This window comes from Sinocyclocheilus grahami, unplaced genomic scaffold, assembly GCF_001515645.1.
Source record: "Sinocyclocheilus grahami isolate Dianchi unplaced genomic scaffold, SAMN03320097.WGS_v1.1 scaffold614.1, whole genome shotgun sequence".
NCBI classification, from domain to species: domain Eukaryota; kingdom Metazoa; phylum Chordata; class Actinopteri; order Cypriniformes; family Cyprinidae; genus Sinocyclocheilus; species Sinocyclocheilus grahami.
Window position 1 is genome coordinate 588,845 of NW_015505793.1, and position 15,264 is coordinate 604,108.

Consider the following 15,264-nt stretch of genomic DNA (forward strand, 5'->3'; position numbering starts at 1 on the left):
GCATTTTCGGTGCGCGAATGTTCGCGGTCTATGTGGAAGCCTCCATAGAAATCTATTGTTTTATTCCAGCGCGTCCGATATTCGTTTAGCTTTTTTGCGCTCAGTGTGGAAAGGCCTTAAATTTGTCAAACCTAGTGCTGTTTCTGTTTGTGTGTAGCACCTACAGCTCTGCAGATCCTTCTGAAGGATCTCAACATTAGAACTGAACGACTAAAAAGTTTATTTTTAGCAAGGTGTCTGATCATTTCAGTCTGATTTTAAAAGCTTGTGTGACACATTTCAGCTGTCTGTGCATTTTACAAATCAAAGCTATATTATTTTCGAAGCTTTTTTTTTCTTAACGGTTTTAATTAATTTTAAATCAATTTTAGATTCTTTTAAAAGTTTTTAATTTCCTTGTTTTATTGTTGTGATTATTTTTTATGATTATTTTAATTCCTTTTATGTAAAGCACTTTGAATTACCATTGTGTATGAAATGTGCTATATAAATAAACTTGCCTTGCCTATATCAGTGCCACAGAAATCCATGAGTCTAAGGGTGCTTTTACACTAGCACTTTTGGTGTGCACCCACAGTATCTTCCGAACTTGTGTGCGCACTCGCGAAACGTACCCGAGTCTGCTTAAATAGGGTGGTCTGGGGTACGGTTCGCTGCTGATGTGAACGCAATCGTACCAAATCACGGAAGTGAACCGCTATTAATGACGTATTATTTGATAAAAATGTGTGTTTGTTTCACTCACTTTCCTGATGAGCGTGACTGATGCGCTGCAAACAGAGAGCTGTATATCTAATTTCTGTGCTCCTTCAGCATTTTTTAGAGCATTTGCAGTACATTCGTAAAACAGACATAAGTGCCGTTATGTACCGAAGCTTTGTAAACAAAACGAACGGTTCAAAAACATAAATATATAAAAGTGCAGAGAGCAATGTTATGCATTTGCCACCTTCTCCTGCGCCGTCGTTACTAAGCAATGGGTAAAACAGCTAAACAGCTGCTGGCTTGATGACGCAAACGAACCGCGGTTCGGACCCAAATAAAATAATATGAACGCAGCCCAGCGGGGGGCAGGGGGAGCAATCGAACTCGGGTTCGGACCAGGCAAGCGAACCAAGTGTGAAAGCACCCTAAACTGATGTGAAAGGAAAAGTGTAGAGAGTTGTACTGTGTGAGGAGGTGTGGCCAGCACAGTGTGGAGGCTGGAATACTCCGGGGGGCTACAGGGAAGACCATCATCTTCAGAAAGAGCCCCTGCGTCCTCTTCTTTCCTCCCGCAGAGGAGTGATGGCGGAGAGCCCAGACGAATCGCCTGCTTCAACTGCAGCTACAGACAGGACAGAAACGTGAATTATCAATAACTTCAAACAGATTAATCACACTACTACTACTGCCTGCTATAGTGTCCATTAATGTGTTGACATGAGACTAAGTAAACACTAATGTTTGGGCACGGTATGATCTTAAGAAAAAAGAAATGATCACTTTTATTTAGCAAGGATGCATTAAATTGTTAAAAAGTAGTAAATCTTGAGCAGCAAATCAGCATATTACAATGATTTCTGAAGGATCGTGTGACATTGAAGACTGGAGTAATGATGCTGAAAATTCAGCTTTGATTCACAGGAATAAATTACATTTGAACATATATTACAGTACAAAACAGTTATTTCAAATTGCAATAATAAATCACAATATTAATGTTTTTTGATCAAACAAATGCAACCTTGGTGAGTATAAGAAACTTCTTTCATAACTTAAAAAAAAAATCTCACTGACCCTCAAATTTTTATAGCAGTGTATAATGGCAGAATTTTCATTTTGAATTAACTATACTTTAATAAAAAGGAAAATAATTCTAAATCAGGACTAAAAGCCAGTCAATGCATTTAGACACTTCGGATAAATTCTTGCTTTGTCTCAGATATTTTTAGGTGATCTGCTTCTTTCAAACAGTGGCTGATTCCTCTCTTAATGAACGGGTAATTTTCATTGCTGAGCTGCTCTCATGTCTGGATCAGTGACAAAGTGCCTATCTGGTATGTCTATGGGTAATACGCTAACCACATCAAGAAGGCTACGCTAAGTAGCATTTAATCAATGCCAAGACAAAAGTGAGACAAACGTATTTGTGAAAGCAGGCCATTGTGGGCATCTGGAGGCGACTTTAAATACTGAAATATTATTGTTCATGTAAATACACTTAATATTTATAAACTTACTGTACATCATATTCATATTTAAGGCTATTTGTTTTGTTTTTATTCTGTCTATTAGTGACATTGACAAGGATCCCTGCTGTCTAGATTGGGCTGGTGGCAAAACGTCAACAGTGAAAATCTCAGGCTCTGTGTCTTGAGGCTTAGACTTGCTAATTTTAAACCAAAGTCCAGCGTCATTACTAATACTCGTTAAAGAAAGAGGACAAGAAAGAAAGCATACTTATACACTCCATTTGAGCACATGGATGCCACTTTCCATAAAAATGGTACAAAACCTGACCTCAAAAGACCTGAAAGTCTTCATCTTTTATTTAAACTGTCAGTGAAAAGAAAATGCTTAACCCTCAGAAAATGTTGATTTTCAGCATCAGGAGGTGAAACTGAATATTACATGAGGCTTAAAAAATATAAGAATATAAATGTATAAATGCATATACATGTAAAAAATGTCTAAATATATACTGTGTGTGTGTATTTATTTATACATAATAAATATACACAGTACACACATATTATATAAACAAAAACTTTTATTTTGGATGTGATTAATTGCGATTAATCGTTTGACAGCACTAGTTATTATACATCAAAATTATATTTTAAAGTAAATTACAGTAGACAGACTGAGAATGAAGTAACTAATAAAAACCCTACATTTATAGAGATTAACCCGAAAGGTAGTCATTTTTAATGTATTTTGAAATATATTACCGTTTTTTCCATTGCTGGAGGAATTATCAACAGTAATAGTGCAATTTAATTGTGACAATAAATGATAAAATAATTATAATTAATAATAATTATAAATGTATTATCTAAATTATTTATAAATGCATTATTATATTGCATGTAATTTTGTGAACATTTTGTCATTTACTGTAATTTGATGCAATCTGTCTGGAAACTTGTTGCCACATCTTTTCCCTTTATTTATTTATTTTTTCCCCAGTGTGGGGTTTGGAACTGGGGACATTTTGAATATCTCTGAATAACAGATTTTGTCATTTTTTTAGCAATAAACATTTACTTTAATTTGTTCAATGCAGTTTTGAAAGTCAAGACCTCTCAGAGTAGGACAGGATAATCAAAATATGCTTTTATGATATTAAGTAATAAACAAAATTGCCATATGACCCCCAAATTGCATTCAGAACACATCACCAGTGGTTTTATTATTACAGAATATTACACTGGGAATAAAACATAATTAATATATGAATAAATCATAACAGACTGGAATACCTGTAGAGATTTCACTTTCCCATGAATGCTGTCCTGGGACGCCCCCAGACCCTCATTAGTCTCTGATGAGAGCGAATCAGACACGAAGACACTATCATGTGACATGGCTTTGCTTCCCAAGTTCATCTTGGATCTTTGAATGAAGGAGAGATAAGTTTATGTCATATGTAATTGTCAAAGTGTAATACTGGCACATGAGAAAATGGGGAAAAAAATATGAAAATAGATATACAGTAGAAATGCAGTATAGTAATAAAAGTTAAGCTGATTTTATCTGTATTCCCTCACCCGCGGTCATTATCACTGTTGGCGTGGCTGATGGTTGGCTCTGAGGTGTTGACGTCGTCACTCGATTGACTGACCTTCAAACCACTTTCACTCGAAGGTGCAGGACTTTCCTTTCTTTTTTTCTTTACAAAAAAATTCTTGAACGTCTGGAATTTGGACTTCTTTTTCCCTGGATTAAAAACACAACAGAAACATATTTAAATGAGTACCACATGTGAAGGAATCTCAAAGGAGAATCTTGAATTTTGAGAGGCTTGCATACAGCACATTTTGAACATTTCACATATCTAAACAAAATAAATTCAACTGGCAGACGATCATGTTTGCTGGCCCTCAAGTCTTAAAAATGATATACACAGCATATTTAAACAATCACATTGTAAATTATTATGCAAATACCACCTGCATTGGGGTCAAGATAATAAAGTGAGATAATAAAGTACTACTGACTGTGGTTAAGTATCTCAGACAGCGGGTGGTTTCTGATTAGTTGGCTGTGGATCTTTTTGGTGTAAAAAAAAAATCCTTAAAGGGGTTACGATGCTCAAAGTTCAATGCAAAGAGAGAAATCGCTGTTTAAGGACTACAAAAAAAGGCTGGTAGGGACTACAACGATCTTCTTCCCGGGTTTGTGGCATCACTAACCCCGATGTTTATATAAACCCTGCCCCCGGGAACATGCAACTACCCGTAATGGGAAGGGGGCGTGACGATTCCAGACAACGTGCACTAGACGGTTAGCGAATCACAACACACTGGGCCAGCTAACCAATCTGAGCCCCTTGCGTGTTTCTGAGGGAGGGGCTTCATAGAACCAGTAACTCAACAGACCGTTTTGACAAAAATTGAAACAGCAATGTAGAATAAAGCTAAAATATGTGAAAATAATGTGTTTTTTTAAAAACGAAGCATGAACACGTTACACTGCACCCCATAAACACAATCAAGCCTTCGAAAAAAGCTGATCAACCACCCCTTTAAATGGTTTAATAAATCTATTAAAATGTATTTATATAATACCTATTTAACAAAATGTCATTGTAGACTCATAAATATTCCCTCCTGGGTGCTTATGTGACACTAATTTATCTTTAGTTGCCAAGTCCTAATTGTATTATTGAAATGGATTTATAATTGATCCTCTGTTACTTTTGTTTTAAAAAACCATTTGTTAATAGGCCCAGTGAGGTTTAATATTGAATAATTTCACACAACAATACTGTTGAATACACAACTGAGCCCCTGTATGAAGCAACATTTAGTGTTAAATCAAGTGATTTCTTAGGTAATCAATGATACAGTTCACCGGAATACAATGAAATTCTTGTTTTCATCATACAGACGCCTCTATGTATAGCAGTCAATAGAAACAGATGCCAATTCGGCGTGTATTTTTCATGCATCATGGCATGTGACTATGACACATTACCTGCAATGCACAGCTTAGATGCAGTGTTGGGGATTTCAGCCAGTTTTTACAATTAGATTACAACTGATTTTATTCATCCCATTTTATTCAGAGCCAGAAAAGCTTAAAAAGCCAAAACAAACATTAAAAGGTCAGTTTCATTTTACTGGAAAAGCCAGTGGTCTTTAAAGAAGTACAGCTGCGTGAACAATGCTGGGATGATGACCTTTACTAGTAGAGTCATTCTTTCTCACAATTCTCAGTGATGGCTTGCACTTGTCGTGGGGTGATTTTTAAAAACAACACTAGCCTACCTCTATTTGACTCCTTTAAACATCCCAGATCTATTTATCCTAACAACCACTGATTCCAATCACACCTCCAATCCAACAGAATTTGGCTAACAACATGATACTCTGAAGGCATCTTTACACAGCCGAGTTAAGGCTGCACTGTGCCTGCTCAAAATTCTGGGCAAAGGTGTAATGTCGCATAACAGCCAGACTCAATTAAGCCTGCTCTGACCCACCTCAGTCGCTAGTATCAAAGCATACAGTTGTATATTAGCTGTGTAAATGCATTCATGCCACCTCTGAGCAGCATTAAACAGTCAGTTTAAAGACACCTAAATGCCACCTTAGAAGAGCTTCTGTGCCACCTTTGCAGTGTACATTTGGCATAATGACAAAGCGCTTCTGAAGTGGCATTCAGGTGACTGCTCAGAGGTGGCATAAATGCATTTACACAGCAATGACAACAATATACTTTGATACTAGGGGCTGAGATGGGTCAGAGCTGGCATCATTTAGTCAGGCTTTCATGTGGCATTCCATCTTTACACAGAATTTTCAGCAGGCACAGAGCAGCCTTAACTCAGCGGTGTAAAAATGCCTTAATAAACATAAAAATCATAAGGCGTCTTTACACAGGCTGCTCTGTGCCTGCTCAAAATTTAGTGTAAAGACACAATGCCGCATCAAAGCCAGACTAAATTATGCCAGCTCTGACCCACCTCAGCCCCTAGAATCAAAGTATAGTTGTAAATGCATTTAAGCCACCTCTGAGCTGCACTAAACAGTCTGTGTCAAGACACCTAAATGCCGCTTCAGAAGCACTTCTGTACCACTATTGCAGTGTAAATTTGGCAATAGAATACAAATATCGAGTTAAATAGTAATAGTTTAAAGGAATCTTTATACAGCTAAGTTAAAGCTGCTCTGAGTCTGCTCGGAAATCTGAGTAAAGACGCAATGCAGCATGAAAACCAGACTAAATTATTCCTGTTCTGACCTTCCTCAGCCCCTAGTATAACGGTATGCAGTTAAATTGTTGTGTAAATCCATTAATGCCACCTTTGAGCAACATTAAACAGTCTGTTTAAAGACACCTAAATGGCACTTCAGAAGCACTTCTGTGCCACCTTTGCAGTGTAAGTTTGGTATTAATTAATTTTTTATGTCTGCCACGTTTTTCTTTTTTCACAATGCATTCTTGAATTACCTTCTCAGTGAAGGATACATGCAACCAAAAAAGGTATTTTTTTGCTTCCTTACTTTTTGAACAGTCATCATGTTTGCAGGCGATCCCTTAAAGGGGTCATATGACGTTGCTAAAAAAGAACATTATTTTGTGTATTTGGTGTATTGAAATGTGTTTATGCGGTTCCACATACTGTGCATTATTGTTTCTCCTCTATGCCCTGCCTTTCTGAAACACGTAGATCTTTAAAAAGCTCATCGGTCTGAAAAGCGAGGTGTGCTCTGATTAGCCAGCTATCCAGTGCATTGTGATTGGCCGAATACCTTAAGCGTGTGACGGAAATATTACGCCCCTTACCATACTGTGATGCCGATGCTCTTAGTCAGCAGGACACGAATATTTGGGTTGAACTGTTCTGGAACAGTGTTGTAAATACAACTTAACCACTGATTTCTAGTTGTGTCCTCTTTTGGAAGGCCAAACAAAGTATTTTCCGCTTTTGCAACGAAACACACAGCATCTTCACAACATGGCGGCGGCGGCAACAATAAAGTTACGCCTTCTTTCTTTGCGTGAACATTTGGGTGGAGTTATGCAAATCTTCCAACACAGTGATGTAGACATGTGGGGACGTGTTAAACGAGGCATTTTAGGAGGGCGTGGATGAGTCTTATCTTTTATAAAGAATACCTCTTTGGGTTTGAGACTTTAGTCTTTGCAACTTTAGGGATCTTTTCTATTCACGAACAGCTTGCAACACTCCAAAGAGAAAGGAAAACTTGAAATGGCATCATATGACCCCTTTAAAATGCTATCTAGGTACGTAGCTCGAAAATAAAAACATAGCTTTGGTGAGTGAATTTACTGCTCTCCATACAGTCTTTGAGGACTCTATTATGACTTCAGCCTTTGTGCATTGGTTTTCCCTTGCTGCCTGACATCCAGTCTCTCTCACTCTTGTCTTGAGGGGAGTCACATGATGTAGCTCTACTGGCAAAGCCTACAGTCTCCAGCTGGGGCCCGTCTAAAGGCAGTAAACAACACACAGAGAAAGAGATCTCACTGTCTCTTATAAACCACTCAATGCTCCGTTATTTGATTACACAGTGAGGGATGCTAAATATTGCCTTCTAAGAACAGAGCCTCAGTATGTTTAAATGCAGCCACATTAAACACTAAGTGCCCTAGGGAAAAGGTCTGCATTGTTTACGCCATGGTTTTATTTCAGGGATGTACAATAAAATTGTTTATGCTAGTAAATCACAGTAAAAGTTACAATAAATCAACTTTATCATTGTCAAAATAAATAATTGAATACAATTCAAACTAGTATCAAATTAAAAATGAACTTTTAATATATTTGAAAATCATGTCTTTTTCCCAGGGTCTGCATTGCATCTATTCCAACCAAGTATTTCGGAATTAATCTTTTAAGTGAACAATACAGTCCCGTTTACAACCATGACTCATATTTTCCATTCAAGCCTCTCCCTTGTAGCAGAGAGACGTGAGCGCTACCTTCAACGACTGACTGCAGCATGAGTAAACAGCCTTACAATGCAGGCTTTAAAGGACATATTATTGTTAGATTAACTTATTTAAGATACATGAACCTAACGCACTTACACTGGAGTCTATGGGAGTTTATAAATGTGAAAAAAATACAGACGACCACCACAATTAAAGGCATAATCATGAAACCTACATGAACAGTGAACGAATCTGAATCTGATTCAGATGACTTGAATCAATGTTCCATCAATTAGCTTGTAACTTTGGACGAACATTTAAAAACAATCAAAGTGCAATATAAAATCTGCAAACTCTAATGTAGCATACAGGAAGGTTTAGTGAACGAATCTGAATGAGCTTCTTGGTGGAACTGATTCAGAAGGTTGAGCTAGTAGTAAAAATCTAGCTTCTATTTTTGAATAAGCAATTACAAAAATCATTTCAAAGAGTGTAATAGCAGCCCACAAGAAAGGTTATTAAACGAATTCATGAATGAATGTGAATGAGCATTTTTGGTGAACTGATTCAGAATATTTGAGTCAGAAGTAACAATCTAGCCTGTTTTTGAATCAGCAATTCTGAAAATACTTTAAAAGTGTGTAATAATGTAGCGTACCGGAAAGGTTACCGAATGAATCATTAAATTAATCTAAATGAGCTTTTTTGGTGAAATGATTCAGAAGATTTGAATCATTACTAAAATCTAGAGACTATTTTTTTAAATCAACAATAAAATATATGCTTAAAATGTTTAATAATGCAGGCTACAGGAAGGGTTACTGAATTAATCATTGAATGAATCAGTTTTTTTTTAAAAGACTGATTTAAAAGTAGAATATTCAGATTCAGAAGTCGTCGAAAGTAGAAATCCTTATAGCTGACACTCTTTAAAAAAATAGCTCCATTCATGCCAACTATATTTGGATCCTTTCACTCTTTTTTAAGGTAACAGCCATGAATTTAATGAATGTGACTCTGGTCATGGATCAATTATCAACATCCTGTGGTAAATCTGTTCAAGATTAACACCTCCCAAACACACCCTGGCCACTGACTAACTCTTGAACTTAATGGACTTAGATAGACCCACAATCCGATCGAGGAGATTATCGGGGCTCTGCGTGCACCCTATTTTGTGAGGAAATGGCTAATCCACATCATCACTCAGGCTTGCCGTCTGTGCTGCAGGATCTGACTCTAGCAGTCTGGGTTTCCTCCTTCCCACACTAAACTGGAGAGAAAGGTCAAATGTTGGACGGCGGAAAGCATGCTCGCATGGGAGAGACAAATGTTGGCTTTGTCTGTGTGCTACATGACTTCCTGTCAGTGAGATCTAGCCTCTTGTACCTCTTCATTGAGTTCAGAATGTCCTAATACTTCATGTCTGATCTCTATGTGGGGAAAAATGTATGACGGAGTGAGATGGACGTTCTCATTGTTCACACGGATGCTAAAACACTGAATGGGACTTGAACGTTACCTGAACACTCTTCTGCAGCTTCTGATGGTTCAGTAGAGACTGTGACGTCTGGAGATCCCGAGGCCATGATGTCACAATCACTGTTGAGACGAAAAAAAAAAAAAAGTTTGTCAGATAAATAATTCCTGAACAGTTATACTGAAAAACGAGAAACATTTCACAAAACCTCACATTTGTAGTTGTGAGCTAGAATGAAAAAATCGATCTCATAACCTACACATGTAAAACTTCTGACTTATTTATTTTTTTCATTTTCATGAAACCAACATCGCCTTCTTTCTTTTGTGTAAGGCGCAGTCACAGTTTAGAAAGCCTACCACTGCTCGGAGAATCGTTGCAACCAAAATCCAGCAATTCAACAGGAATCTAGAAAGCTGCTTGGTTCAAAACTTTGACTTCGGTGAGAGCATTTGCTTTACACATCGCAACACTATTGACAATTGACAATAGACTTTTTTTACCGGCAAAATGAATGTGACTACACCTTAACAGAAAATTTAGCTGAGCTGCAAAAGTTCTTTGTGTGGCAACCAGACCAGAACATTGTTTGATTGATAACACAAAATGAAATGTCTTGATATGCCATATTCGATTATAGATCTTTTATGGTGATTTTTTGAAAGTAAACAGCATCAGACCCCATTCATTTTCCTCATTTGGTTAAATTTCTTCTTCTCTGGGAGTGGAAAGACATGAGAGTGAGTAAATGATGACAGCCTTTAGGTGAACAATTGCTTTAAATAAAAGCATTTGATGTGTCACTTGTTCTTTGAAGTACCTTTCTGGGTTAATTTCTCACTTTATTAGGCATCTTGAGTTGGCTATATTGTTCTTTAATGTATAATACTTATTGACAGCACTTTGGTTCTAACTGGAACCTTTACTTAGAAGATCATAAAACTAACATTTATTAATCTACTTTCTTTTCTCTTTTGATTTATTCAGTTTTTCTTTATTCTTATTAGGGCTGCACGATAAATCGCATGCGATATTTAATGCGCATCTTGTCAGAAAGCCGGTTCTGTAATCGGCGGTAAATCTCCATCACCTGCGGGCTTTCACATGGAGCAGCATTAACTACACAGAGCCGTTGTTCACTGACGAGCTGCGCAAAAAATTGCGCGAATATGAACGTGGTTCGCATGCGATTTATCGTGCAGCCCTAATTCTTATTCTTAAATGCACCTCTGCTATTTCTGTTGTAACACAAATAAATAAACTGAAAAATGTAATGTCATTTTAATGTTGTACATCTTTATTTTTAGTGTTTTTTAAAGCATTTAAATAAGAATTGTTGGAAGTTTTAGATCCACTGATCTCCGATGTTTTCCACCATGACTTCACAGCAAGCTCTTAGCTATTATTAAATGTCAAATAATTGAAATAATTGAAATAATGAATCTTAATAATAAACAGAAAATAATATAAATAATAACAAAATATAAATATATTTAACAATATAATATACAATATAAATAATAACAAAAATAATGAACAGAGACTGTTTAGGTCTGCCTTATAAAGTATGTTTGTCTATATTGTCCTTCATGAGAGCGTGTCCACACCCCTGTCAGAGGGTTTGTAACACCCAAGGACGAACAGGAGGTGTTGGTGATAAGCCAATGCAGACTCATTTAGATTACAACACTGGAGCCGAGTCACTCCAGTGGATCCACTGTATCTGAAGTAGCAGACCTGCTGATACTAGCAGCCCAGACCAGCTGAGGCCTCAGCATTTGTCCTGATGAGTAACAAACAGCCTAATCCTGGATCAGACTCTCCTCTGGAACAACTCCAGCTCTCAAGGAGGAAACTCTCAAACAGTATCTATGACAGACAACTGCAGTTCCAGGCCGGAGGAATGGCCAGACAGGATGTGGAGGCAATTTGCAGTCTAGTTTGACAAGGATTATTCCAGTTTAAAATAATCCTCATGATTGTTTGACTGGTTCACTTCTAGCAACTATTACAATGACCTAAATCAAGTCATTTTCAAAGCCTATCATTTTAATTTTCTCCACAGAAAGGATTTTTTTTATATATTGCATGCCACATAGTTTCAGTTTCATTAAAATAACCATGCATTGTCCTAATTTAGCTGTGGCACGAATTATTGCACATGGGTTGTATAAGTATTTATTGAGACTCATCCATCTATTAATCCCTACACTCATGTAAGCAACACATATGGCATTCTGTCATCACTCCCACCCTCACTTGTACCCTTTCCTGTACTCTACTCATCCCACCATCCACTTCCTATGAGGGTAACATTCTGCTACATTCTTTCAACAACATAACAATGGAGGAAAATCCCAAAATCCCAAATTATTTTCTACTGAAAACTCCACAGGGTTAGAGAACAATGTACTAAAGTACATCCAGAAGAGCAAAATTAGTAAAACTCAAGTCATCAGTGATTTCTATCTGGCTTAAAACAAGTCTGCCAAACATTGTTTAACAAAGACACAGAGCAGCTGAGCCAAATATCATTCATATTCATAACCAACAGCAATGCAAAAAGAGGCTATTTCACAATTCAAGCACAATCAACATTCTCTTGGTCTCTTCTTCTTCTGGTTATTTTTCCACAAAAAAATATTAGGCAGCACAACTGTTTTCAACATTGATAACAATAAGAAATGTTTCTTGTACAGCAAATCAGCAAATAAGAATGATTTCTGAAGGATCACGTGACACTAAAGACTGGAGAAATGATGCTGAACATTCAGCTTTGAATCACAGGATTTGGTATTTTTGATCAAACAAATGCAACCTTGGTGAGTTCACCGACATCAAACGTTTGTATGGCAGTGTATCTAGCGACCATAACATTATAGACTTATGACTAGAGCCCGACCGATATGGGTTTTTTGGCGCCGATACCGACACCGCTATTAGGGAGTAAAAAAGGCCGATATCGATATATCGGCCGATATTCTTTGTGTATATTATAGTACAGTACCAGTCAAAAGTTGGGACATTTTCCCATTCGTGTGTCAACATTTGACTGGTACTATATATAGAATACAGTATATACATAAACAGAATATGTATACATAAACACATTTTTTGCAATGATCACTCAAATGTGGTGATCAAACACTTATAATGACGTGACAGAGATCGTAATGGAGGCAGGGCATTTAACAATTTAACAATAAACTTTATTATCCAAAATGAGTCAAATCAGTGCACTGAACAGTAAAGTTGAAGTTTATTCAACTTTAATTAAATTCAATTGCATTCAACTTTATTCCGTTGTAGTTTATTTCACTTCGGAACATTCATTCACGGATTTGCGCTACTGTCTTCACACACAGACGAAACTTACTAGAGAAGTGTGAAGTGTGACATAATATACCTCTGTGAATAAATACAAAATAAATTCATGTCTCGCGCACTTTAATGCCCTTTGAATGTAACGTGTACGTTCCCTTGGAACTGGAATCATGGAGGAATTTCATGTGAACTCCACTTAGCAGGGCACTTACGGTCGAATAAGACAACGCTTGAATGCTGCTGCCTGAACAAGAGACCTCCTTACTGAAGCGAAAGTGTTGATTGGTGTCTATCTCACGAACGCACCGGCGGATCTCCACCAAACTCGGGGGATACCTTCAGCTCGAGAAGCCCTCTCGAACGCCACCCTCCGCGCGTCGGTAGCCCCCCGGGATTGCTTGATCGGTCGGCACCAGACCGCAAATTTAACCAAAATTCATATCGGCGACAGGCTCATATCGGCCGATAATATCGGCAAAACGATATATATCGGTCGGGCTTTCCTCTAGACGTACACTCGATTCGCATTCGAGAGGGTTCCTCAAGATATGGCCGTTCAAAGTTTCAATGGTTTTCAAGAATTAAGCTTTAAAGCATTTCATACAGGTCGCCAGTAGCAAACAATGGAGCGCTCTGCTGGACAAACTAAGTAATTATACCATTTCAAGCATTTTATCTGCGTTATGTGTTCTGTAAAAAAAAAAATTCATATCGGCGACAGGCTCATATCGGCCGATAATATCGGCAAAACGATATATATCGGTCGGGCTTTACTGACTGCTGGGCTCATTCGACTTGTGCAAGTTAGCAACGCTTCCCAGAAACCATCCACAGCACCCTAGAAACCACGTACTAAAACCAGACTCAGAACACCTTAACAATCTGCATAGCAACACCTGGTTCTGCAGAGGCAAGCACTCATCCCATTTCTTTCCTTGCAGTTTGCACACAAAGCCTATTCAGCGGACTGAGACCATTCTTGTTTGAGCTGAACTGCGTGCTGAACATCACATGAGAGCAGATAACAACAGTCAACTAATGAGAAACAATCCTCCTTACCATTTCATGCAAGTGCTATCTGTCCTACACTGCATAACAGAGACTAGATTTGCACTTTCTTACACACTGGTGCTTAACAGCGTTGTGCAGATTTGTTTCAGAGGTTAGAGGGGCTGGTGTGACATCAGAGCACATGGATGACCCGTACTCGATGTCATCAGATAGCACTCATTCATTTCCTCTGTTCCTCTCAGGGGAAGGGGATATAAAGTCTGCTTCACAGATTCACAGACGAGTGATTCACAGATTTGGCATATGAAAGAATGAGACAAGAAAAACCACAGATACAAAGAACAGTCACGGCTAAAGCATAAACACACACACACACACACACACACACACACACACCATAAAAGCACTAATGATGATGAGGATATTCAGAGGAATGATAAATGCATACACTCATACATAGGGTCATTTTGTGCAGTTATTTCCTAAGGGTGCGATTATGAAAGTAATGCGAGTCATGTGACACCATCTCTCTGTCTCCTTTGATACATCTGGGTGTTTAAATGATTGTTTCAGGCCGTTTTCCCCCCCTTATTTTCCCACAAAGGATTGTAATTTTGTTTGAGAAAGCACAATATATCTTTGCTGTTATTTTTTTTCAAATTCCAGAAACTCTTTGACCCCTTTCAGGTCAGCATTGTGTGACCTGTGTCAAGCACTAGATGAAGGACCACCTGGGATTGTTCAGACAGCTGTATGTGACACCATCTCTCTGTCTCCTTTGATACATCTGGGTGTTTAAATGATTGTTTCAGGCCGTTTTTTCCCCCTTATTTTCCCACAAAGGATTGTAATTTTGTTTGAGAAAGCACAATATATCTTTGCTGTTATTTTTTTTCAAATTCCAGAAACTCTTTGACCCCTTTCAGGTCAGCATTGTGTGACCTGTGTCAAGCACTAGATGAAGGACCACCTGGGATTGTTCAGACAGCTGGTCTTGTGTCTACACCTCTCCTTCACAGACAGTTTTAGGTCACAAAGAAAACAACCCTTACAGCAAAGTACTGTGGCAGTACCATGGTACAGTCATACGTTGGAAGTGAATTGTTACTATACTGTACTGGTCTGCAAAGAATAGTACAATCCAAGGTACTTTGGTTACTTTTAGTTTGTGAAAGTCTCTAAAGAAGTAAACATGCTGCATTATCAAGAGAGTTCTGCCACTCATTCGATATTTTACAAGTAACTGAACTGGCAAGTCCAATTTCAATTTCAAATTGAAGTCCAAGTGCAATTTCAACTATTTGTAAGCCATCTGTAGGCCGATTCCCCAGAAAAGTGTA

At 37.9% G+C, this 15,264-nt stretch overlaps 1 protein-coding gene across 6 annotated transcripts in view; it reads right to left on the bottom strand.

Annotated features, from left to right (window-relative positions):
- The window catches only part of LOC107557689 (uncharacterized protein KIAA1211-like), a 48,247-nt gene that overhangs the window by 14,049 nt on the left and 18,934 nt on the right, over positions 1-15,264 (bottom strand). For all 6 annotated transcript variants that reach the window (XM_016241190.1, XM_016241188.1, XM_016241189.1 and 3 more), the window contains 4 exons: positions 9,632-9,711; positions 3,753-3,921; positions 3,465-3,597; positions 1,169-1,327 (listed from right to left, as the gene is read on the bottom strand). In XM_016241190.1, coding sequence (XP_016096676.1) covers positions 1,169-1,327; positions 3,465-3,597; positions 3,753-3,921; positions 9,632-9,698 — 528 coding nt within the window. In that variant the 5' untranslated portion in view covers positions 9,699-9,711. The remainder of the gene's footprint in view (positions 1-1,168; positions 1,328-3,464; positions 3,598-3,752; positions 3,922-9,631; positions 9,712-15,264) is intronic.